At 44.0% G+C, this 27,426-nt stretch overlaps 1 protein-coding gene across 2 annotated transcripts in view; it reads right to left on the bottom strand.

The window, feature by feature from the left end:
* HELB (DNA helicase B) overlaps positions 1-27,426 on the bottom strand; it is a 76,644-nt gene that overhangs the window by 24,876 nt on the left and 24,342 nt on the right. For both annotated transcript variants that reach the window (XM_073555479.1, XM_073555480.1), the window contains exons 5-8: positions 13,843-14,017; positions 13,111-13,252; positions 12,900-13,018; positions 11,743-11,827 (exon numbers count right to left, since the gene is read on the bottom strand). In XM_073555479.1, the coding sequence (XP_073411580.1) occupies positions 11,743-11,827; positions 12,900-13,018; positions 13,111-13,252; positions 13,843-14,017 (521 nt within the window). The remainder of the gene's footprint in view (positions 1-11,742; positions 11,828-12,899; positions 13,019-13,110; positions 13,253-13,842; positions 14,018-27,426) is intronic.

The raw sequence follows: 27,426 nt of genomic DNA, 5'->3' as shown, positions 1-27,426 counted from the left end.
GTTCCAGGGAGCCGAATACTTTCGCAAGGCACTGTTTGTAGATTGGTAATACAATAAATTGTTTTGATAAGTAGAGGCCAAAAAATGTTTTCTGGTTGAGGTGCCACCTGCAGGTCATTGCGTCTTTCTGCAGGTTTATGAATATGAATGCTTAAACTAATTTAGTGATAAAATCGTGAATGTGTGGCTTGTTTGGCTGTTTTCTTGCTGAAGGGAGCAAGTTTAACTCTCAAATGGTGAATTGTGTGTGTGTGGGGCGAAGTAATGAGCGAAAAAGCAGTGCATGTTTACAAATGTGTTGGTAGTGTGCTTTGGAGTACTGTGGTGCCACCTTGCAGGTCATTTTTCCTTACTGCAGGTTTATGAAAATTAATGTTTAAACTATATTTTGTGATCAAATTGTGGATGTGTGGTTTGTTTGGCTATTTTCTTGCTGAAGGGGGCAAGTTTACTTTTCAAATGGTGTGTCATTTGTGTGTGTGGGTACAGTATAAACGGGGATACAAAGGAATCACCGAAAAACAGTGTTTAGAAATAATAGAATAGATTTTTGAGGGAGAAAAAAAAAATCTGAAATAAAGCAATTTTTTGCTAGTGTCGCCCATAACTTTTTCATTTTGCAGTTGATGGATCTGGGTGCGGGCTTCTTTTGTAGTGTGACAATGTTTTTATTGATGGTATTTTGAGGTAGATACAATGTTTTGATAGCTTCTCATTGCATTTTTGGAGGAGTAGTAGCAAATAAAAAAACCGCAATTCTGGCATTTTGTTTTTTTTTTTTCTCTTTACAACAATTTAATTAATTTAACATTATGAATAGTGATGAGCGAGTATACTCGTTGCTCGGGTTTTTCCGAGCATGCTCGGGTGTCCTCGAGTATTTTGGCGTGCTCGGAGATTTAGTTTTCGTTGCCTCAGCTGCACGATTTGCGGTTGCTAGACAGGCTGAATACATATGAGGAATTATGAATTATGAAAGATCGGACTTTTATGGACACAGCTGTACCACGTGTGTATTTTGTTTTTGAAGATCTATTTTAAGTGGGAAAAAAGATAATTTGAAATTTGTTAACACTTTTTACTGTATTTGTTAGTTTCCTTAGGGGACTTGAACCTGCGATCATCTGATCACTTTTAGTGTATCCAGCCATACCGTGGTATTGCTGTTTATAGCACAAGTCACAGTGTCCTATGAGCATTAGTCAGAAGCGGATGTTCACAGAAGGGCTGTGAGGACAGGCATGGGGATTTTCAGCAGACCCCTGGCCAGCATGGCAACTAACTCGCTCTGCACAATCGCATCACAGGGACGCGGATTAGTGATTACAACAAAATGTCTACTGGGAGCACTCTAAATGCAGCTGTCAGAATTATAGCGGCATTTAATAGGTTCAAAGCCGCAGGTAGCGCACTACTCCACTCGCGGCTGTTAAAAGGCAGATGATGGCAGAATAAAACAGCCATCATCTCCTGGGAATGTGGTGGGCTCTGCTCCTCAGGCCTTTCCATTCATCCTCTGTTGACAAGCTGCGTAAATGCATGGCGCTGATTGTTAACGGGATAAAGCTTAATGCAAATTTGTCTGCAAATTCACTATGGTCAGGCACAGTCCAGCAAATGTAGCAATCCCATGTATTATTCCTTGCAAGTGCAACCCCTCATTGGCTTGAGTGACGTGTTCTACATTCTTGATAACTGTTTATTTCAAGTACATCAGTGTTATCAATCACTCACATGCGGTGGCACCAAGTCATTAAATAAAAGCAGAGGATGGATACACTCGCCAGGAGTTGGCCCTACCTTGGAGCGCTTGCAGCTTCATTTATATAGAGAGCCAAAGATTATTTTTTTAGTGATGTGAAATCAATTTGAAGGAATGAAAATGCCATATACTGTGTATTATTACCATAGCCAGTGCTATATTGGTTTTGTGACCATTACACTCCTCACGTATATATCTTGTATATGCACTACAGATACAACCCATAAATAATAATAATAAAAATCATAAAATCTGTATGTCTTTTTTATTATTAAGTTCTCTTTTACTTCACAGTATCAACTAGATACAAATACCAGCTATACATATTAAAGGGGACCAGTTTTTTGCCACCTAATCCACAGTGTACCACAGAAAGTTGTCAATTAGTGGTTTGGACTGGTTAAACAGACCTTAGCATTCAGAGAACCACTAGATCTGCAGCAGATAATACAGTGAGTTTATCATAACTGCAGCGATATGATACATCGTTGGAATCAGGGTCTGTGCCCCTACATCTCATACTGCTCTCAGATGGGAGTAGCAAAAAACGCATGACAGATTCCCTTTAAAACTTTGTTGTGCCACCTCTTGCTTACTTGAAAGCCTTAATGGAAATCTGTCATCAGGTTTTTGTCACACAGTCAGAGCAGGATAATGTAGAGACATAGACCCGGATTCCAGTGATGTGTCACTTGCTGGGCTGCTTGGTCTAATTTTGATAAAATCACTGTTTTAGCAGCAGGAGATCAATAAAGGACCAGTAAAACTGCAACCATACTGACCTCCAATTTCACGAGCTCTGTATAACCCCGGCCTCACCACGGAAAAATTTTAAAAAAAAAAAGTTATGGCTCTGGGGAAAAAGGAGAGCTGAAAACAAAAAAAACGGAAAATCCAAAAGTCGTTAATAGAGCATCTGTTTGTTCTTCCAATATTCTTAGGTGGGCTGCTGAACAAAACATCCACCTTGTTCATGGAAGACGAAGCTCTGGCTTTGTAGGATTGTGAAATGAGATAATGTTCATGAAAAATTGCTTCCCACGGATTTATTGGCAGCTTTCTGCCTATGCACAGTGTACACAGAAAACTGCCAGTGTTGTGGACAGGGTTATATAGAGCTCAGAATTCAAAGAACTGGTAAATTTGCAGCAGATAAAACAGGGACTTTATTCAAATTAAAGAAAGCAGCCCAGAAAGTGATGCATCGCTAGAATCATGACTAACTGGCCCATTGAACTAATGAATGCCTTTTTTTGTATGCCAATGAGGGTTTTTTGGAGTGTGGCAAATCAGGGCTGTGGAGTTGGAGTCGGAGTTAGTTTTGGTTGGAGTCGGAGTCGGTAGAAATGTACCGACTCCAGCTTTAAAAAAAAAATGTATTAATATTTCATAATTGAACTTTCATATGAATTTTATAAATGTTACTCAAATATATATGTTCTATCAAACTATGAACAACAGTGATAAGCAGTTCTGCTGGAGATAGAGACATTTCTTACTTCTTGTGTGTCACTGTTCTCCACTGCCCTTATCTAATCTTATACTTGGTTAACCTCATGCTGCCCCAACCCCCCTACTTACAATGTATGAAACTGAAAGTGAAAATGTGTTGCAAATTCTTAGTAGTAAAGCTCCTCCTCTAGACTAGATCATACTAGGTGTGCGTCTTCCAAGCATCTCACAGCTGCCTGCTACTCAGAAGAGGAAGACTGTAAGAAGTATTATCCTTTCAACAAACTTTGCATCAGTTAACTGTGAGTACATGAGGAATAATAACAGTATTACTGACCACTATATCAGTTGTACGACCTGGCAATAATTTTGTACAACTGTTTTTAGGAAAAACAATTGTCATTTGGATTGTGAATGCAGAATTAAAAACCTGAGAATGTCAAAGAAGCATCACATTAAATCAGCTGTATTTGAACATTTCACCATCACTCAAGATAGAAAACATTATGTCTGTCAGTGTATGACAAATTATCCAGACGAAAACAAATGCTGTGAAGCCAAGATGAGTGCATATTCAGGCAAAGATAAAAATGCTCCTACCAGAGCTTCTAATCTAAAGAGACATTTACAGTGCTTTCATCCAGAAGTACTGAAAGCAGTGGATGAGAAAGACTGCATCCAAACCAATGAACCAGTGCCCAAATCTTCAAGCCAAACAAAGGAGCAGAGAACTTTGCAGCCATCAGTTGCAAGATATTTTGTCAGTGACAAAGTTACTGTGACAATGACAGTAGATACATTTAAAAAACAGATCATAGAGCTTGTTGTAAAGGATAGTGTGCCTATTTCATTATTTTCACGACCAGCTTTTATGTGTCTGAATGGGGAAATGGCCCGCAAGCTTGGTGTTTCTCTGGAGAGAGAGAGTATTAGAAAATTAGTAATCGAAGAAGCTTTTAAACAAAAGGAAGAACTTAAAAAAACTCTCAAGGGACGCTTTCTGTTTCTTAAAATGGATGCCTGCACACGTCACAGAGTGAACTATTTTGCCATCAATGTCCGATTTGTTCGATTTTGTGACAAAAATGAAATAGTTACCAAGACATTGGCAGTAAAAGACACCAAAGCTCATAACACCAGTGAGTTTCTCCAGGTCTTGGTGGAAAAGGTTCTGCAAGACTATGAACTTAAAAAAGAGCAAGTTCTGTCGTAACTGACAATGCTTCAAATATGATAAGTACTATTAAGCTAATGAATGAGAGTAATGATGGTGACCAGCAGCTAGAAGAACATTCTGGGTCCACAGACACAGAAATGTTTGAAATAGAGGAACACAGTATTGTAACTGAAGAGCAAACTGAAGTTGCTTCAGATGAACAGCAACATGATAGTTTAGATGATCTTGTTGAAACTGTGTCAATATGTTCTTTCATTCATCACATGTGCTGTGTTGTGCATATGCTACAGCTGGCTATAAGAGACAGTCTGCAAGAAGGACATGCTGCTGCACTGATTGGCAAGGTGAGAAAATTGGCTACTGTTGCCAGAACCCCTAAAGTTGACTCAATTTTGAAGAGACGTGCTGGAAAAGGGGCAATTATTGATCAAGCCACACGATGGGGCAGTACTTAATTAATGATTCAGCGCTTGGTTGAACTGAAAACCTTTCTTGTAGACATGGCTAACCCTCAACTGACGCTAAATGAAAGTCAGTGGAATCAGGTGACTGAGCTGGAAAAATTGCTAGAGCACCCATTTACAGTGACTAAAAAATTACAAGCAGAGGACTTAACTCCAGGTATTTTCTTAAAGAAGTGGAAGAACCTGATGTTTCGCCTGTCCCAAAGAGGAGGGTTAATTGCAAGTGGCATTGCTACATCAATGAAACGGAGAGAGGAGCTACTATTACAAAATAACATTCTTTTGGCAGCTGTTTATGTAGACCCAATGCATCGGATTCTTCTAGATGATCAAAAGCTAAGTAAAGGAAAAGAAGCTCTGTTTGAAATAGCAGTAAGGATGAAAGGGTTGCAGAACAGTCAGGAGGAACAAGAAGAATTTGGTCGTCCTGCCACATCTTCACCCTCATCATCAACTGATGAAGAATTTAATTTCGAAAAATATTTGGATCACAAGGACCGTGCAAAGTGTTCCCGCATAGAAGAAGGGTCATCCCCATCAAGGAACACAGCCAGTACATTTCAGCAGAATTTTTCATGTGCACTAAAAGAAATTGAGAAATTTGACCGTTCATCAAAAATAACAGTGCAACAAGCGATTCCTCTGTATCCTGACATTGTCAGAGATGTTGCCCGAGTGGTTACTGCTTTGCCACCAACACAAGTTAGTGTAGAGAGGTTGTTCTCTGCTCTCAAAATAATTAGATCAGATTTGAGGGCATCCATGAAGGAGGATCTGACAGAGGCAATACTTTTTCTGAGGACAAATTTATAGATTTCTTCTTATTAACTGCATAAAAGTGTTTATTGCATATTTACTTACAGTTTAGAAAAGTTTATAAAAGTTATTTGCTATATTCTAATTGTATTCTAATAAATGTAGTTTTTGCTCTAAGTGGTCTGATTACTTATATGATGGTGAGAAACTGAATAAGCACGATGTTTAATATTTTACAACAGTAAATTTGTTGTTATGAATTGGCCATTTATGAAGGAGTCGGAGTCGGAGCCTGATAAAATCCAGGAGTCGGAGTCGCAACTGTGGCTTACCGACTCCACAGCCCTGTGGCAAATAGCTGCATATTCTATTAACCCCTTTACGACCTATGACGTTTAGGCAAGTCATAGGTCACCTCCTTTTCGGATGTGGGCTCTGGCGTTGAGCCTGCATCTTTTCAGGCACATGACAGGGGCACATAGCTGATCAAATCAACTAACATCTGCATGTGGAATCGAGATCCACCCATGGGTGTTAACATGTTAAATGCCGCTATCAATCTCTACGGGTCTCGGAAAATTGCGCCCTTTTGCTTAAAGAAAACTTAGCAATTTTTTTCACCACTAACATAAAAAGAGCCTATACAAGTTTGATATCCACAAACTCGGAATGACCTGGAGAATCACAATGGCCGGTCAGTTTTAGCATTTAGTGAACATGGTAAAAAAAACAAAACAAAAAAAAAAACACACATTAAGGAATTGCATTTTTTTTGCAATTTCACCGCACTTGGAATTTTTTCACGTTTTCCCATAGACTAGACTAAATACTGTACAGACCAAAATTTTGGACACACCTTCTCATTCAAAGAGTTCTCTTTATCTTCATGACTATGAAAATTGTAGATTCACTCTGAAGGCATCAAAACTATGAATTAACACATGTGGAATTATATAATAAAAATGTGTGAAACAACTGAAAATATGTCTTATATTCTAGGTTCTTCAAAGTAGCCACCTTTTGCTTTGATTACTGCTTTGCACACTCTTGGCATTCTCTTGATGAGCTTCAAGAGGTAGTCACCGGAAATGGTCTTCCACCAGTCTTGAAGGAGTTCCCAGAGATACTTAGCACTTGTTGGCCCTTTTGCCTTCACTCTGCGGTCCAGCTCACTCCAAACCATCTTGATTGGGTTCAGGTCTGGTGACTGTGGAGGCCAGGTCATCTGGCATAGCACCCCATCACTCTCCTTGATCAAATAGCCCTTACACAGCCTGGAGGTGTTTTGGGGGTCATTGTCCTGTTGAAAAATTAATGATGGTCCAACTAAACGCAAACTGGATGGAATAGCATACCACTGCAAGATGCTGTGGTAGCCATGCTGGTTCAGTATGCCTTCAATTTTGAATAAATCCCCAACAGTGTCACCAGCAAAGCACCCCCACACCATCACACCTCCTACTCCATGCTTCCCGGTGGCAACCAGGTATGTAGAGTCCATCCGTTCACCTTTTCTGCGTCGCACAAAGACACGGTCATTGGAACCAAAGATCTCAAATTTGGACTTATCAGACCAAAGCACGGATTTCAACTGGTCTAATGTCCATTCTTTGTGTTCTTTAGCCCAAACAAGTCTCTTCAGCTTGTTGCCTGTCCTTAGCAGTGGTTTCCTAGCAGCTATTTTACCATAGAATCATAGAATTGTAGAGTTGGAAGGGACCTCCTGGGCCATCTGGTCCAACCCCCTGCTCAAAGCAGGATTCGCTAAATCATCCCAGTCAGATGTCTGTCCAGCCTCTGTTTGAAGACTTCCATTGAAGGAGAACTCACCACTTCTCGTGGCAGCCTGTTCCACTCATTGATCACTCTGTCAAAAAGTTTTTTCTAATATCTAATCTGTGTCTCCTCCCATTCAGTTTCATCCCATTGCTTCTAGTCTTTCCTTGTGCAAATGAGAATAAAGGCCATGAAGGCCTGCTACACAAAGTCTCCTCTCAACAGTTGTTGTAGAGATGTGTCTGCTGCTAGAACTCTGTGTGGCATTGACCTGGTCTCTAATATGAGCTGCTGTTAACCTGTGATTTCTGAGGCTGGTGACTTGGATGAACTTATCCTCCGCAGCAGAGGTGACTCTTGGTCTTCCTTTCTTGGGCCGGTTCTCATGTGAGCCAGTTTCTTTGCAGCGCTTGATGGTTTTTGCCACTGCACTTGGGGACACTTTCAAAGTTTTCCCAATTTTTCGGACTGATTGACCTTCATTTCTTAAAGTAATGATGGCCACTTGTTTTTCTTTAATTAGAATTTGTATTATGGCAAGAAAAAAGCAGCTAACAGTCTATTCAGTAGGACTATCAGCTGTGTATCCACCAGACTTCTGCACAACACAACTGATGGTCCCAACCCCATTTATAAGGCAAGAAATCCCACTTATTAAACCTGACAGGGCACACCTGTGAAGTGAAAACCATTTCCGGTGACTACCTCTTGAAGCTCATTAAGAGAATGCCAAGATTGTGCAAAGCAGTAATCATAGCAAAAGGTGGCTACTTTGAAGAACCTAGAATATAAGAGATAGTTTCAGTTGTTTCACACTTTTTTGTTAATTATATAATTCCACATGTGTTAATTCATAGTTTTGATGCCTTCAGAGTGAATCTACAATTTTCATAGTCATGAAAATACAGAAAACTCTTTGAATGAGAAGGTGTGTCCAAACTTTTGGTCTGTACTGTATATACTCGCGTATAAGCCGAGATTTTCTGCCCATTTTTTGGGGCTGAAAGTCCCCCCCCACACCTCTCGGCTTATACGTGAGTCATATAGCCAGGGGGTAGGTGGGGGAGGGGGAGAGGGGGTGTCAGATCATACTGACCCCTCCTGGCGTGGTCTTTGCAGTGACAATCAGGTAGCAGAGGGCGCGATGACGTAGTCAGTGCGCGCCCTCTGCCTGAACAGTCACAGACAGAGGGACCTGGCGGACAGACAGCGGTGAGCAGCGTGGAACCGGGACAGGTGAATATCTCAGGTGCTGGGTCCTGAGCCAGTGGCGACACCTGTCCCCCATAGCACACCGGCACCTGGCCCCCAGGGACAAGAGGTGAGTATGTCTTTTTTTTTTTTTTTTTTTTTTATACCTGTGTAGCGGCAGCAGCAATATATGGGGGCAGCATATGGAGGCATTTTCAATGGAGCATCTTATGGGGCAGCATATAGGGGCATATTCAATGGAGCATCTTATAGGGGCAGCATATGGGGGCATATTCTATGGAGCATCTTATGGGGCAGCATATAGGGCATAATCTATGAAGCCTATTCTATGGAACATTTTATGGGGCAGCATATGGGGCATAATCTATGGAACATCTTATGGGGCCCATCATGAATTGTAAGGAGCATTATATGGGGCTCCTGGTTCAATATGGATATTCAAAAGACATTTAACCTACTGATGTCTCAATTAATTTTACTTTTATTGGTATCTATTTTTATTTTTTAAATTTACCAGTAGCTGCTGCATTTTCCACCCTAGGCTTATACGCGAGTCAATAAGTTTTCCCAGTTTTTTGTGGCAAAATTAAGGGGGTCGGCTTATACACGGGTTGGCTTAAACACGAGTATGTACGGTGGTAAAATCAATGGTGTCGTTTAAAAGTACAACTCATCCCACAAAAAACAAGCCCTCACATGGCCATACTGATGGAAAAATAGAACAAAAAAAGTTATGGCTCTGGGAAAAAGAAGCAAAAAATGAAGACGCAAATCGGAAAATCCAAATCGTGAATGGGTTAATATAGTGTATGTGTCTTCTTCCAATATTCTTAGGTGTTTTTGTTCCAATATACAAAAAGGAAATAAATGTGTATAACAAAACATGTGCAATTGCAATAATTTTCTGGGAGAAATACTTCATTTTCTGTAACAATTTCAAGGGTGCCAATACCATCGGCCATGACTGTACCTCAGCAGAGCTGTGACATGTGAAGACATACCATATATACTTGTGTATAAGCTGAGTTCTTCAGCCCCTTTTTTGGGCTGAAAAAGACTCCCCCTTGGCTTATACACGAGTCACGGTTCCCACTTACTTTTTACTGATGCAGGGTGGAGGTCCCTGGTGTCTCCAGATCTTCTGCGTGCTCCCTTGCAGCCTGTGTCCCGGTGGCTGCTGAGAGGGCCAGCAAGTGCGCACTATAGGGGGTCAGGTGCCTGTGTCGCCGCTGGCTCAGGCCCCCAGCACTTGCTTTATTCACCTGTCCCCGTTCCACCGCCACACGCCGCTGTCTTCCGGGTCCTCTGACTGTGACGTTCAGTTAAGAGGGCGCGATGACTTGGTTAGTGTGTGCCCTCTTGCCTGAACAGTCACTGCAGAGAGCCGGAAGACAGCGGCGTGCGGCGGTGGAACGCGGATAGGTGAATATCGCAAGTGCCGGGGGCCTAAGCCAGCGGTGACACAGTCACCTGACCCCGATAGCGCGCCGGTGTCCCCGCCTGCTCTAGACAGTGGCACCTGGCCCACAGCGACGAGAGGAGAGTATGTGATTTTTTTTTTTTTTTAATTGCAGCAGCATTATATATGAACAACTTATGGGGCCATCATTAACCTTTTATGCAGCATTATATGGGACATACTATTCTATGGAGCATCTTATGGGCCATCATTAACCTTTGTTCCTCCTTATAAGGGGCATATTTTTGTATGGAGCATCTTATGGGGCCCATCATGAACTTTATTAACATTATATGGGCTCATCATGAATTTTATTAACATTATATGGGCCCATCATGAACTTTAGGAAGCATTATGTATGGAGCATCTTATTGGGCCCATCATGAACTTTATGGTATCTAATTTTATTTTTGAAATTTACCAGTAGCTGCTGCATTTTCCACCCTAGGCTTATACTCGAGTCATTAAGTTTTCCCATTTTTTTGTGGCAAAACTAGGGGGCCTCGGTTTATACTTGGGTCGGCTTGTACTCGAGTATATATGGTATGTCTAAACGCAAATTGTGCTCGGTGAGGAGATCTCCAGATTCATACTGCTCCTCTGTCAGTCTGACAGCTTTACAGCAGTATACAGAAACTGACTGCACCCTACTGGTAAATAAAAATTGAGGCTGAGGCTTGAAATCATCTCACTGTGCTCAGCCAGGAGTAGATACATTTCTTCACATATCACAACCCTGCTCCCAGCCAACATAAGTATGTGTGATACAGCTCGTCAGCTGAAACACAGATTTCAAGAGCAGTATGTTTTCAATCTGCAGCCCATCCTGATACAGGATTAGGATAGGCTACAGTTTGAACTATATCAGGAATGACATTATCTCAATCTTGGAAAACTCCATGAAGGTTTTAAAGAAAACAAGTGATGGACAAAAACATTTTAATATGCACATTTGGCATTTGTATCAAATGGACACTGTGAAATAAAAAACAAATGTCCAATAATCAGGATGTCTATTTACATTTTATCAATTCAGTTGCTGTCAGAGATTGGAAAAAAAATCTTGTTTTACATCTCACAGCTGAGGGTTTGTTACAAGTCTATCAGTCTTCATAATATTAATACTACTATCAGTGACCACATTATTAGATGAACATCTACATCTTTCGTTAAAGCAAATATGTCAACTAATTGGGTGGCATTGACTCAAAGCACAAGAGTATGTCCAAACAGGGCGTTGTTCCATTCATTAGAATGCAGATGGCACATTATTGGCACAATACAGGATGCCTTGCCTGTTACATGAGCCATTTCCTTTGAGGGATTTGGGGACATAATTAACTATTTTATAACGTTCGGGTGGGTAACAGAAGGAGACTGAATTGCCATCAACCCCTAGCAGATAAAAGACGTGACCGTGGTCAGTCTTTTTAAAGCTGGACAAAGTAAGACTATGAAAGAAATGTGATTCTCAGCTGAATCTCAATTTCTGCAGCAAAATATCAATTGTACAGGCATTTGTGACAGTGTGTTCATTGTGCTCCATCAGTCACCAATTCTCAATCCAACAGGTCACCTTTTCCAGATGTTTGAGAAGTTTGTAACAAACAGCAGAAGGCCTTTCCCTCTTTAGCATGTATATTAGGCACACAATATATAGAAACCACACATGAAATCTTGTTACCTCCTAAATGTAATAAATTGTGAATGTTTATCATCCTGTAAACCTGGTCCACGCTTCAGCAATGTTGATATGGCAGTGCTCAAATCTGCAGAAGAGAATTAAGAAACTAATTAGTTAAGAACATGTTTTGGAGACCGCTCAGGCGCAGAACACAAAGGCACATGCTTTAATCATAGGCATCACCCTCTTGACTAAAGCTAGTCTCATACCCTGAAAAAATGCCAGGTTTCTTTTTTTTTTGTTAAAGAATCAAGTATTTAAAAAAAAAAAAAAAAAAAAAATTAAAAAGTTTTTCTGTTTAATTGGAAAAACTGGTAAGCCCTTCTCTCATGAATATAGCAGACTCATAATCAAATTTGGTTTGCTTCATTGTTTCATAGCTCATTTTACTTAAATACAGACCTGTAGCTTTAATCTGTGAATGGACTTCCAAAATACAAATACACCGGTCCAGTGGCATACACAGAATAGAATGAATAATAAAAATTGATTGTGATGCCAGGTCCTAATGAGGGTGACAGAGGACACCCCCATTTCACTATATGCCCAATTAGATGCCAAGGTTTCTTTTCACCATGGCATTTAAAGTGGTTGTCCACTATTCGGACAACCTCTTCTCATTACTCATGTCTGGCCCCTTTAAAATAAAAACTGCTACTCAACCCCCGATGTTGGTGCAGGGCTTAAATGACACAACCTCACGTGAGTTCTGGGGACGCAAGATCCCGACACCACTGGAATGGCGCCGGTACCAAAGGGGAGTATAGACGTTATTTTAAACAGGTACAAACATGAGAAATGGTAAGTGGTTGGCAAAGCAGTGGATAACCCCTTCTGCTGCAATCAGAACTAGCTTCAATGGCAGCATTTATCAACAGGTGTCTACTGCGTAAAATTGCCAGCATGGCGCTCTGCAGAAATCATTCCGACTCTGGCAGTACATATACAGTGGAGGACAGGAGAAGTGAGAGGTCGCCAGGCAAAGTTGGGGCAGCTTGGCTTGAGACGCTCACAGGCCACAAATCATTACTATACTATTCTGTTTAAATACTAGAAGAGTAAACTCAGAGGGGAGAAATACCCCGGCATTATCTTTATAGGTTAGACTACTGGAAGTATTGACTGTGTGCATCAAGCTTCATAGAAGTAAATCTTACCAACATCATCCGCCAGGGAAACCAGAATGAATTTATTCTCCTCGCTGGGCATTTTAGAGCTGGAGTGTCCATCAATATGTACAAATGCATCAAACTCGACACAGCATTGATGAGAGATTCTTAAAAGACAGAAATTAAGACGCTTTGGAAAAAACGCATTACAACCAAATAAACTATAGCATGGTCTGTACATCATTCCTATACCACGTACCTTGTCGCATTGTCTACAATGAGCTGAGACTCTGCCCGGTGATTGGTTTTCAGCTCAATTGCCCAATTCAATCTACTCAGATCAGCAAACACATCTGCCAGCATATTTCCTGGCTCTATACTTGACAGCTGGCGGACATCACCTGGAATAAACAAGACATCACATTTTCCATACAGTTACTTGCTCAATACATCATAAAACAGGTACCCATGTATAAATCCAGAGTGTACAGTGTGTCCGTAAAGTCATGGTGCACTTCTAAGACCAGTCACTGGAAAGCAACAAAAGTTTCTAGAAATGTGAAATCTGCTCTAAATAAGAGAAAAACTCTCCCAGTTTCATACCTATTCAGTGCAGTTCGATGTGGCTCCATTTGTTGCCCTACACACATCCAAACGATAGTGAAGTTCTTGCCACACACGGGTAAGGACGTCTGGTGTAACAGAGTGAATAACGTCTGTGATTCTCCGTTTTCGGTGTTACGTCATTATCTGTGCCTGTGCACATGCTGCCATATCATCCTACAGAAACTGGGATGGTTTTCCTTTTATTTGGTGCAGATTTCACATTTCTGTTGTCTTTTCTTGCTTTCCTGTGACTGGTCAAAAGTGCACCATGACTTCAGAGACACACTGTATATATATAAAAAAAAGGCACTACATGGATCCATCTTCTGGTGGATGTCCTGTAATTGAGGCTAAGATAATTGATTAGAAGAACATGGAAACGCACCCAGGATTACAAGTTTGGCCAGCCTTCCATGATCATACAACAGCTTCAGCACAGCGCTGAAGATACGGACAGACACCAAACTGGCTTCATCCACCACTAAGGCCTCCACGTGGGAAAATTTCCATTCTGTTTGCTCATTACCTAGCCTTTTCCAGGCAGAATAGCTGCACGTCACCTGAAAATAAGAAAAATATTAAAACATTTTTTACCATTTAAGGGTCAAATACACTGTACTCAGTTATCTGAAGTTTGGTATACAGGACAGCATTAGACATTGGGAGACACAAAATGCAGAATTTCTTTACCATGCAAAACCAAGCACTTTTATATGTGATTCAGTACTGTTCATGCGTCATCGATAATCCAAAATTGGTTTTACAAGAAAATCACCACACCAACCATGAATGATTTTTTCACATTAAACCCTTTAAGACTTAGCCAAGCGGCGAAGTGCCCCATCTGAAAGAAGCAATGGTCATATTGGTGGGACTCTATTCTGTGAATGGGTGTTGACTTTTTATATTGAGACAACACATTTAAAATTACTTGTTATAGAGGCATAATGCATAAAATTGCAATGAGTATTAAATTCTTTCTTGAGCAGCTCAGAGATCTGCAGTGTCTCTATAGCTTCCTTACTTCCTACTTCTGGCACTGCTGCGAGCACTCCTCCTTGAGTGACAGTTCTGGTTAGTAGCAGAGTTGTAGTGTTAGCTAAGGCTAAGCACAAGTTCTACCATAACACATTCAGCCATCACTGGTATGTTTCGGACTATACACTCTAACTATAGCCACACAGAGATAATGGTATTTGAACAAGGACACTGTTCTGTACAGCGAAAGGCCCGATTAGGAGAATTGCTCAGAAAGCAAAGGATGCCGGCAATTTTGCAAGATTTATAATAGCAGCTTGTCAGGAAATGAGAGGGACGGGGGAGGGAGGTGAGCAGCTAATTGTTGTACACAAATCAATGGGCTGGAGAGAGCTGACTAATATGTCAGGAGTTAACTCCTGTCTTGGACTATAACTTGGCCAATGTCTGGGCAGGCACTAGTTGCTGAGCTACATGGAAACAAGCTGTACGCTATTAAAGATAAAATCTGTCATTGAAGGAAAATGACAGATTAAAAAAAAATTCAATTGCAAAATCGCTATTTTCATGCTGTCTGACTAACTTAGGCCTCTTTCACACATCCGTTTTTAGCCGTCAGGCGAGTTCCAGCTATTTTTAGTAAAACTGGATCCAGCGAAATGCAATGCCGGATCCGGTTTTTCCCCCCACTGACTTGTATTCGCGCCGGATGGCCATGCGGTTCGTCTGGCTTTGACTGGATTCGGCAATGTGTCTCAATCCGGCGTCTGGAAAAAAAATGGCAACTGTAACGTTTTTGTCTCCGGCGAAAAAGCACAATGAAAGTCTATGAGCGCCACAATGCGCCGGATCCGGCCAAAGCCGGATCTGGTAGCTGGATCCGTTTTTTTTGGTCTGAGCATGCTCATTAGCCCTGCCCACAGCAAACATATATAAACCATGACAGTGGGACCCTCAGCCACAGCCAATATGCCAGCCAAGAGAGGAGCCAGCCGAAGGAGAAAGCAGGAGAGTACCGCACCACCAGCACCAACCCAAATGGAGTCAAGGGACCTTGCTAAACAGGCAGAGGAGAGTCCACCAGCAGACAACAGACGGTAATTATCACATCCCCCATTCCTCAAAAATTTAACCAATTTTTTGTCTTTCAGCCAGGGCCATGGAATATTCATTGGCCCTTTGTTTCTCTTTATTCCCCAGCAGAAGCCACCCTATAGAAGCAGCAGCACCAGCAGCAGCAACAGGAATGGAGTCTGGCCGGCAGCAGGACACCACATCTTCTTCTTCTGGGAGCCCTCCCTCGCATCGTCAGCGTTTAACGGTAATTTTTTATTTCCACAATCCATCATCTCTGGAATATATGTCTATTCATTGGCTTTTATTTCAAAACAGGAATCACAAGCCGAAGAGGATCTCCCAGAAGAAGAAGGAAGGGGTGGACAGATACCTGGAGTGGGCTCGCAATTGGTAAGTTTCCTGCATCAATCGCAGAAACACAACATCACACTACACACAACACATAGAAAACAATTTAGTGCAGACATCACACAGCAAACACCACATATGCCTACATCCAAGCACATTTTTTTTTTTCTAGTCTTTCGAATCTGGTGCTCGGCCAAGAGGTCCTCGCAGTGCCTCCTAGGGTCGTCGGCGTGAGCGACGCGGCGGTCACCATCGTGTATTTTTTTTTTTTTTTACATTTCTTTGTAGTGTGGAGGCTAATGTTTTTTTATCTTTTTCTTTAACAGACTTCACAGCGTGCGCCTGGTGATGAGGAGGGGGGGATTGACGTGGACCTCCTCATCAACCTGGTCAGAGAAAGGGAGCCGCTGTGGAATATGGGGGACCGCCGCCATGCCGATCTTATTGTGAGCCGTCGGCTCTGGGAGGAAATCTGTTCGCTCCTTGTGGACCGCTGGGAGGACCTCGATGCTCGGGCCCAGATTCAAGAGCGTAAGTATATACAGTTCCAGTTGCTGGATGTAAAGAAGTGTTTCCCAAACTCCAGTCCTCGTGGTCCCCATGGGTCATGTTTTCAGGATTTCCTTTTGAGCAACACTATGGAAATCCTGAAAACATGACCCGTGGGGGGCATGAGGAGTGGAGTTTGGGAAACACTGATGTTGTATACTAACCACTTTGTGCTTTCTCGTTTCAGGGGAGAGAATTGTGAAGCGGTGGTGGTCTGTGAGGGATCGTTTCAAGAAGGAATTCAACAAAGATGCGGGCCCCGAGTGGATCTGGAGGACGCAGGCGCAAGTACAAGTACACACGAGCCCTGTCATTCCTCCGGGCAACAATGGTCACCAGAAGGTAAATATTACACATCCCATGTAAAAAAAAAAAAAAAATGTTTACATGTCTATTTTTTTTTTATAGAACTATATTAATTGCATTTTTTTCTCTTTATTCCACAGCACGGTGACCAGCACTCGGGAGCCTGCACGGTTGGACCCTTGTGGGGCGATCCCTGAGGAGACCGGCACAGAGGAACACTTCGACCACCCCGGCCCATCTGCACCTTCCCAGCCTTCCCTCACATTCGATCCATCTCTCCCATCCACCAGCGCTGGAGCATCGTGGCCGCCGACATTACATGAATCCGCTGGTGAGGAGATTGCTTTCCCTTTACCCCACCCTTCTGCCGCTGCCACCTCTAGTACACCTGCGGGTACTGGGTGGCAGAGGGGTCAGGAAAAGACCTATGCGCCCGAGTTCTTACATCTGAATGCATCTTTCCAGAACTGTCTTAAAATCTTGTCAGAGCACATTGCCACAGGCATTCAGCAGATCAACTCCGCCATTCTGGAGTTGAAGACACTTCTGCAAACCATGCATTCAGAAGCAAGAAGTTCGCCAAACCACACGTTTTTCAGGTCTGTAGTGGAGCGCATGGAAACGCTATCTCCTAGCCAGCAGATGCATGTATTGCATTCGTGCCACGCTGCTCTACTGCAGGTTACCTCCCAACCTCCTCCTCCCACCCCAGTAGTTCCTCCACCTGCACCCCCTCCAGCCACTGTCCCTCCTCCCCCTCCTATTCAATACCAGCAACCTCCCCAGTACCAGCAACATCCCCAGTACCAGCAACCTGCCCCGTACCACTTCTCAACCACATCATCTGCTACTCCGGTCCCTGCTCAACCCTCCACTCCACCACACACTACCTGCTCTGCCTCCCACATGTCCACCCATTCTATTTCTTTTTCCACCCCTTCACCTCTAACTGTTCCTTCCCCACCACCATCCCAGTCCTCTCTCCACACTCCCAATGTCGAAGTGTCCCGCAGCCCCTCCAGCAGTATTTCCACCCCACACTACACTAATTTATGATTGTGTGTCGACAATAAAAATACACGTTTTCAGGTTTAAAGCTTTATTAAAAAATTTTCTATTGAAATTGACAAACATTTTATTAAAAAAAAAAAAATGGTTCAATAAAAGTTAAATTGTTGGATTACAATTGCTGTCTGTCATTTATTTCTGCGGCTAAATATGTTTAAACCAAAGGTAAAATACTGGGTATAGAATAGGTAAAAAATTGGGTATACTAAACAAGGTACAGAACTTTGGGTAAAAGGTAAATAAATTTTACCTTTTGGCCACAGTTGTGTCCCTGGTTGTGTTTTCGGCAAAGTATTTCACCTTTTAGCCAAAGTTGTGTATCTTGTTGGGGATTACCTAACAATGTACACAACTTTTGTTAAAAGGTGAAATACTTTGGCTAAAACACAACCAAGGCACAACTGTGGCCAAAAGGTAAAAAAAAATTCATAAACCACAACAAGATAGACAACTTTGGTTGGCAAAGGTATACTGTTGGTACAGAAGGGACATGACTTTGGTTAAGGGCAGAAATTTATCAAACTCGGTCATCCTGCCAGTCTAGTCTTCCTTGAGGTGACAAAGTATTGGGCAAAATTGTCCCTCATTCATGAAACCGTCACAGAACTTCTATTGGTAATGTTATGGTAATCTTGCAAGGTGGTTTCTTCAGAGTGGTCCTCAATGGAAATGGGTTCCATGCAGATAACAAAATTGTGTAGGACCACGCAAGCTTTGATCACCTCGTCCACAGTTTCATTCTTGAGGTTGATCGCAGTCACTAGGACACGCCATTTGGCTGTCAGAATACCAAAAGCACACTCCACCATTCTTCTTGCTCTTGTGAGGCGGTAATTAAAAATGTGTTTTGTTGTTGCCAATCCTCTGCTAGAGTACGGTTTCAAAATGTGTTCTGACAGCTGGAAGGCTTCATCCCCTACACATACAAAAGGCATAGGTGGGCCAGATGTTTGAGGCAGCGGTCTAGGGGGTGGGAACTGGAAGGTGTTTCCATACAGTCTACGCCCCATGGCAGACAGTTTGAAAACTTCAGAGTCATTGGAGCGGCCATAGGCCCCAATATCGACAGCAATAAATTTGTATTCCGTGTCAGCGATGGCCATGAGGACAATGGAAAAATATTTCTTGTAATTGAAATATTCAGATCCCGATCCGGCTGGCTTTACAATGCGGATATGTTTCCCGTCCACAGCGCCCAAGCAGTTCGGAAACTGACATATCTGTAGAAACTTGTCAGCAATTTCAATCCACCTCTCTGTTGTGGGCTCTACAAACTCATCAACTAAAGAGTGCCACAGTGCACGGCATGTGTACTTCACTATTCCAGATATGGTGGAAATCCCAAGTCTGTACTGGAAATGGAGTGACGAAAGGGATTCTCCAGTTGCAAGGAATCTGGGGGGAATTAAAAAAACCGGATTACTTACCGGTAATACTCTTTTGTAGAGTCCACGACAGCACCCACTGAGAGAGGGGATCCGCCCCAGGAACAGGAAACCTACAGAGAGATAAATGGGGCGGTCCCCCTCGCTCCCTCAGTTTGTATTACCGAGAACAACGGAGGAACCGCCATACATGTTTTAGTCATTTTGCTTGGGCGATTCATTTATCTTACCCCTATGCAGTTTTAAGCTTACTAAGTTTAATCACATATCTAGCTTAAATCATAATCTCCACCACCAAGGAGACCCATGTGTGAAAAAATTCTTACGGGAGGGAAGTGAGCGGGTGCTGTCGTGGACTCTACAAAAGAGTATTACCGGTAAGTAATCCGGTTTTTCCTCTTCGCCACGACAGCACCCACTGAGAGATTTTCAGAGATAATCACTTGGGCGGGCACACCGTGTTAAGGACTAACAAAAGTTAGATCCTCGGTAGAGGACAAATCTAGTCTATAGTGACTATAAAAGGTAGATGGAGAAGACCAGGTTGCAGCCTTACATATTTGATCAATTGGGACGTTCGCCCTCTCGGCCCAGGAGGATGATATGGCTCTAGTAGAGTGCGCCTTAATCCCCAGTGGAGGGTCTTCTCCTTTTGTCAGATACGCCATTGTGATCGCATCTCTAATCCATCTGGATATCGTGCCTGATGTAACTGCAGACCCCTTCCTGCTGCCCTGGAATGAGACAAAAAGAGACCTACTCTGCCTCCAGGGACTGGTCCTATCAAGGTAGGCTAGCACGGCTCTTTTCACATCTAAGGTGTGATATTTCTCCTCGTCCTGTGTTGACGGGTTCTCATAGAATGAAGGTAGGCATATCTCTTGAGACCTATGAAATTTAGTTGCCCGTTTGGGCAGGTAGGACGGGTCCGTCTTTAAAATGAGACTGTCTCGTGTTGTTAACAGGAACGGTGGGTCTACTGACAGAGCATGAAGATCACTCACTCTCCTGGCTGATACTAAGGCCACCAGTATAGCCGTTTTCAATGAGAGGCACTTTACTGATGCTGAGCTTATGGGCTCGAATGGTGCCTGAGTGAAGGCATCCAAAACTAAAGTAAGGTTCCACGCTGGAAGTCGAGGCACATGCACCGGTTCTGCTCGTTGACAGGCCGAGATAAACCGAGTCACCCATCTATTTGCTGCCACGTTATAGTTAAACAGGGCTCCTAGGGCTGACACGTGGACCTTAAGAGTGCTTACTGAGAGTCTAAGTTCTCGGCCTCTTTGTAGAAACTCTAGAATGGCCGTAATGGGTACTTCACCAGCTAGTTTTGTTGGGTGAAAAGCCAGGAACTTCCTCCACACCTTAGCATATATTTTTGTCGTGGACTCCTTCCTGCTTTGTAGCAGGGTATTAATTAGGTTCTTTGAGAAACCCTTCTGCCTCAGTAGCTCCCTTTCAAATTCCAGGCCGCTAGGTGCAGGGCTTTGGCCTGTGGATGGTAGCAGGGTCCCTGCGAGAGAAGGTCCTGGTGCAGCGGCAGGATCCACGGGTCGGTTATTGACATGGCTCTCAGCCATGAAAACCACGGTCTTTTTGGCCAAAACGGGGCTATCAAGATGACCCTCGCCCTCTCCTGTCTTATTTTCCTGACTACTGTTGGTAGTAGTACCATCGGAGGAAAGGCATAGGCTAGTTGGAATGCCCAGGGTGTTTGGAGGGCATCTAGAATATCTGGGTTGTCCGACCTGTAGAGAGAAGCAAACCTTTTTACACGCCTGTTGGCTCTGGTTGCGAATAGGTCTATCTCCGGTCTGCCCCATTCTGACGCTATCATTTCGAACACGTCTCTGCTGAGGACCCACTCTCCCTGGTATAGGGCCTGGCGACGGAGATAGTCTGCTCGGGAGTTGTCCACTCCTCTTATATGGAGCGCTGACAAGGAGAGAAGATGGACCTCGGCCATCTCCAGAATCTTTCCCGCGATAGACATCAGCGGCATTGACCGCGTGCCTCCTTGCCGGTTTATATAGGCCACTGCGGTGGTATTGTCTGTCTGGATCCTTACGTGGGCGCCTCTTAACTGCGGGAGGAAGCGAGATATCGCATAAAAAAAAATCGCTGTTAGCTCCTTTACATTAGAGGAGGCCTCTATTTCATTCTCCCGCCACCAGCCTTGTACCATGTGCTCCTCTAGGTGGGCTCCCCAACCTAAGGGACTGGCATCTGTGGTGAGTATCTTGGAGGGAGTCACCCACCACTGTACTCCCTTCGATAGCTTGGAAGGAATTAACCACCATTTTAGGGATTCAACCACCTCGGGCGATAGGGATATCTACCGTTCCAGCCGCCCCTGCAGTCTATCTATCTCCTGCAGAATAGCCCACTGTAGTTCTCTAGAGTGGAACTGAGCCCATTGCACCGCTGGAATGCATGATATTAGTGACCCCAGCAAGGACATGCCCTGTCTCAATGATATCACGGGTCTTCCTGTAGCATTCTGTACTTTGTCAATTATGGCCATTACTTTGGCGTTTGGCAGAAAGCACTCCTCAGTTACGGAGTCTACTTGCAGGCCCAAAAACCTTTGACAGGTCACTGGCTCTAGTCTGGATTTCTCCCAGTTAATTAGCCAACCCAGTGTTTGTAGGGATGAAATAATCCTAGCTATTCTTGCTTCACACTGAGAAACAGAATTCCCCACTATGAGTAGGTCGTCTAAGTAAGGGACAACTAGGGTGTCATTCAGCCTTACATATGACATTACTTCCAGCATTAATTTGGTAAATACCCGAGGAGCCATGGATAGCCCGAATGGCATTGCCGCAAACTGGAAATGCTGAATCCGACCTCTGAACCAGACTGCTACCCGCAGGAACCTTTGGTGCCCTCGATATATGGGGAGATGGTAGTAGGCGTCCTTTAGGTCCAAGACCGCCATATAACACCTGGGAAACAAGAGCTTTATTGCAGACTTAATCGACTCCATTTTAAACGACCTCAGTCTTAGGAAGGTATTAAGTTTCTTTAAATTTATTATAGTCCTGTAAGAGCCATCTGGTTTTGGGACTAAGAATAGAGGAGAATAAAAGCCCATCCCTGTTTCGTCGTCTGGGACCTCCACTAGAACCTGTTTAGATAGCAGTACCGCAATCTCCATCTCCAGTGCTTCCTGCTGAGATCGGGACTTCATAGAAGTCAATAAGAAGGAGTTCGGTGGATACCGAACGAATTCTAATTTTAGGCCTGATGATACAATACTTAGGGCCCACGGGTTTGATGTCACCTTCATCCATTGGCGGCTGAATCTTAATAGCCTGCCACCTACCGGTATAACGGTTTTATCGGGATCTGTCTCCTCTGAAGGGACGTTTCCCGAATAGGTTGCCTCTTTGCTTGGGGTCCTTATTTCCCCAGCGGTCCTGGGGTCTAAAGTCTTTCTTTTTACCGAACGGCGGCTTCCTGTAGGCCCTCCTGTTGAACGGAACATACGGGTTAGGGAACCCCTTTTTCCTCTCCCCCGCTTTTGTCAAAATTTCATCCAGTTCTGTACCAAACAGGTACTTACCCTGGCAGGGTATAGCACACAATCTAGTTTTTGTTTGTGTGTCTCCTTTCCACCCCTTCAACCATAAGGCCCGCCTGCCAGCATTGGTCAGTCCTGCCGCTCTAGCCGACAACCGGAGAGAATCCGCGGAGGAGTCGGAGAGGAAAGCCGCTGCTCCTTTAATGAGGGGCATAGAGGAAAGAAGCCTACTCCTAGCTACTCCATTTTTAATATTGTCCTCCAAGTCGTTCAGCCACACCAACATAGATCTTGCCGTACATGTGGCTGCTATTGCGGGCTTAAAGGCTGCCGTACAAGCTTCCCAAGATCTTTTGAGGAATGTATCGGTCTTACGATCCGAAGAATCAGCCAAAGTTCCCGAATCCTCCACCGGCAAGGAGGATCTACGGGAGGTAGAGGCCACTGCCGCATCCACCTTGGGGGCTCTCGACCAGGCCGTTAACTCCTCATCGTCAAAGGGATACTTACGCTTTGACGTTAAGGGGAGGAAGGTCCTTTGACCTTGTTTCTCCCATTCCCTCTTAACTAGGTCTTTTACAGCTGAGACCACTGGGAATGCTCGGATCTTTCTACGAGAAATACCCGCAAACATAATGTCCTGAGGGGTCTTGGGGTCCTTACTCTCCGGCAACCCCATGGTATTTCGGACAGACTTTACAAGATTACTGACACTGTCCGTGGGGAAACACGTCTGATCCTCGTCCTCTGAGGAAAGGTATTCCTGGGACTTATCGGAATCTAGTTCTCCGGTATCTGACGGTGACCTGGACGCCAGCGAGACTCCTCCTTTAGGTGAACATATTTCTCTCATGGAGGAGTGACCCCCTAGACTACTGGAACCACCTAAGGCCCGTAGTTCCTCTCTTATCATTGCCAGGATATCCTCCTTCTTTCGTGAGGATTCCTCCTGCAAGGCCTCCTCAACGCATGATTGGCATGATCTCTTTGGGTGGCCATCCGGGAGGGGCTGCGAACATAAGGCACACTCTCTATGTTTCGCCTTCTCTGTTCTTTTAGCCTAAAAGGGGTATGGACCAGAAAGAGAAGGCCATCAATTCTCTAACCTGACCAAAAAACACTCACCCGTGAATTTCGTCAGCAACTACCGGCTGCGGTGTCCGGGACCCAGGCTGAGGCGAGGCATGGGACGACTTCTTTTCCTTACGTTTCTTCTCTAACGGCTCATCTTGCCTGGAAGGTCCAATGGAATCCTTCCTAGAGCTGCCACTTCTTCTGGTGCTATTGGATCTTCTCGTAGCACTGCTCTGTCGACTACCAAGTGGGGATACCACTGGCTGACCTAATGGGAGCGAAGCTGAGTCATCTAAGGACGACATGACTGCGCACTGGCGCTGTGTCTGAGGCTTCCTTTTAAAGCCTTTGCTATAGCTGCTCCCCCTTTTTTTTTTTTTTTTTTCAGCCCCTACTGCGCATGCGCGGGCGTTGTCCCGCGGTCTCTGCCTTCAGCCTGAACCCGGAAGTCCTCCTCCACTTCCGGGTTGCCTCTCCTGCGCTGGGTCACCGCAAATAGTGATGCGGCCGGCGCATCGCGCGTCTGCGCCCCCTCTCCACGCACGGAGTCCTCTCCTGTCCAGGTATGACTCCAGCAGCGCCGCTCAGCACACGCCGCATAAGCCCTTCTGTCACTCGGGGGGGGGGGGGGGGATGGGCGCCGGCCTCAGTACGCCCGATGGCGTTCGTAATGCGTCCAACCCCGGGGGGGGGAGGGGGGGTATAGCCATCACCCCAGTGAGCTTTGGCACCACATTCGCCTCCAGCCTCACCTGCATTACGCCAGCTCTGGGGGGGGGGAATACACCTCTCCGCCCGACGCTGCCTCCGGACCTGGGGCCCCTGCTGCTCATATTATGCAGGCAGGCGGCTACCAGACCAGGTATCCTCTTCTGCGGGTTCCTTCCTAGGAACAGGAAACCAAACTGAGGGAGCGAGGGGGACCGCCCCATTTATCTCTCTGTAGGTTTCCTGTTCCTGGGGCGGATCCCCTCTCTCAGTGGGTGCTGTCGTGGCGAAGAGGAAAAAACAAATTAGTTCAAAATCACAGCATTACATACCAAAACTCAGCTATAACACTTGGAAATACAAACTACCACCAACAACATTCCAGTGAAAGTGTGCTCTGAAGTGAGCACATCCAATAAATGTGGCTTACCTTAGAGTCACCAACAGACGCTCTGTCGGTGAAATGGAGAAGCGGCAATAGGTGTCCGATCTTATGAGGTCTGCAATGCGCTCCACCAAGTAATCAAAATTCTCCATTTTCATCCAAACATTTGCGAAAAATTTCTCCGGGTTTCGTCTAAGGTCCACGCAGAGTATAGAATACACCCCACGCGTCATTCTCTTGGCTGTGATGGGGTGGATCCACAAACGGCGTCGACGTCGCTGATGCATGATGCGCTGCTGTCTCGCTCTCTCCTTCTCCAGAACAATCACCCTCAAACTATTCGCCTCCACTGCAAAATCCACCAAATTCTTCAAAATGTTTCCTATCACAACATCCATCTTCGCCAGTCACTTGCTCTTCTCTACAACCTGCCAAAGATGGGCTGTAGGAACACTGTATATATAGGTTTTCAGTAGCCAATCACGTTTGGAAGCCCCCAAGGGGCGTTTAAAAAACCGGATCCGTCGAAATACGGATAGAAAAAACGGATGAGACGGATCCGGTTTTTGGTCGGATGCGCAAGACGGATCCGGCAGAAAACCGAATCCGTCACATCCGGTTTTACATAACATTTGACGGATCCGGTGCGACGCCGGATCGCGCCTGACAGCGAAAAACTGATGTGTGAAAGTAGCCTAAAGCAGTATAATTACTTAAACAGGTATTCTCATGTGGAGTTTTTAATTAGGTCTATAAGAACGCCCATAAATTTTTTACCTGGTGTAAATGCTGCTGTTTCCTTGTATCTGGCATTGTTTTCTGTTCCAATTTCTCTCCACGTCTGAGATAAGGCCCAGTCTTCCCTTTTGCATGTAAAGCTATAGAATCTAACAGAAGATTTGAAAATCATACCCCCTTGGTAACAAAACTAGTGTCACAAAAGGTGACTGACCCGGTATGAAACGACCCAACAGTGGGTCGGTCACCAACAGCTCATCAAACAAGGGAACACCGAGGACTCAATTACAATGGTGGGCGCTGCGATAGGGAATGGGGAAGAAGGACATCTCCTGCACACACCTGAAGAAGTGCCCTGATCTTACCAACGTCCCTATACAGGTTTTTTTCAACCTATCGCCGAGCAGGATACCTAAGCCCTCGCTTGCCATGCACCTATCCCTAAGTAGGGAATTGGAAAGTGCGGACTCTGGTCCCACCGATGCACTGAGGCAACACAAAGGGAAGGTATGACGGACAAAGTAAAGGAAAACAACAATTAGCTCTCTGCTGCAAAGCACTGCACAGCAGGAATGAAACAGATACACCGGACTCAGCTGACGAACAACTGCTCACAGCAAGCTCCTTCTCTCAGCTTGGTCGCTGCAGAATGAACTCTAACACCGACGGTCAGCTGATGCATCACGTGACCATTTGAAGGAAGGTGGGAGTGGTCACCACCTGCATCAGCAAACTCAGCAACAATGTAATTACACCAGCGGGGGCAAAAACTGACATTAAACCCTGATGGCCTGAAAGGAAAAAAGTTTTAATGTGACAATCCAGATCTGCCACAGATCCAAAAATGGATCGTGACAACTAGATTTAAAAGAAGGGGAAAAAAAGCAGGCTGTTTCTCAGAAATGGAGAGTTGCACCCCTGGTCAAAATCACTGTTATTGTAAACAGTTAAGCAAGTTGAAGATTAAATGATTTATAAAAGGGCTAAAGTTAAAGATGACACATTTCCTTTGTATTTAAGGCAAAAAAAATATATACCCTATATATAAAGAAAAACTGAAAAGCAGCACTAGCAAGCAGTATGTGATTGTCAGGTGCCATGCCTTCCAGGCCTAGACCAGTCCTCAATATAAAAAAATGAAGATGCCATGTTTGAGAAGCCAATATTTCATGCATCACTTACTGGGCTTGTGTGAATTACATCATCAGATGGAAACAGACATCACAATACTCCATGAAATAAGATGCTGCCACATGCAAAACAGCCACTGAGAGTGATATTTCGAATAAGGGTTAATTTATTGGCAAACTATAAACAGTTCATATAGGACAATAAAATGAGCACATCCAAAAAAATAGACTAGGAAACGCCACCCATTTGCTGGGACTGGGGCTGTGACCTATCAGGGACACAATCCTCAACCCAAATCCCTACCAGAAATAGAGCCCATATGCGTCCAAGAACTTTTCGCCTAGGCCAATAATATAAAGAATTTTTTTTAGTTTTTGCGCCAGTTATAGAAACACAACAAAAGGTATTTCCGAAAACAGAGAAAGGTGACATGCATGTAAATTTGCTTCATTAAAATTTTTTAGCAATGACATTGGGATGAGACATGCCACAAATAGAATTCATATTTCCAAAATCTGGAGAAAAAGAAGAATTAGTAACCAAGGATAAAAACCCTAACAACACTATATCATAACAGAAGAGTATCAAAGTGTAAGGCCAAAGACAAATCATATTTAACAGCCAAACATTTTTAATGGCTTCACAAGATTACCCCCTTTACTGAGGTGGCACGTGATCTAGGATTCTAAAAAA

The sequence above is a fragment of the Dendrobates tinctorius genome, unplaced genomic scaffold (assembly GCF_039654945.1).
Source record: "Dendrobates tinctorius isolate UK_male_01 unplaced genomic scaffold, ASM3965494v1 ptg000224l, whole genome shotgun sequence".
Lineage (NCBI taxonomy): Eukaryota > Metazoa > Chordata > Amphibia > Anura > Dendrobatidae > Dendrobates > Dendrobates tinctorius.
The sequence above is the reverse complement of the archived record's forward strand: the minus strand, read 5'-3'. Positions and strand labels throughout refer to the sequence as shown.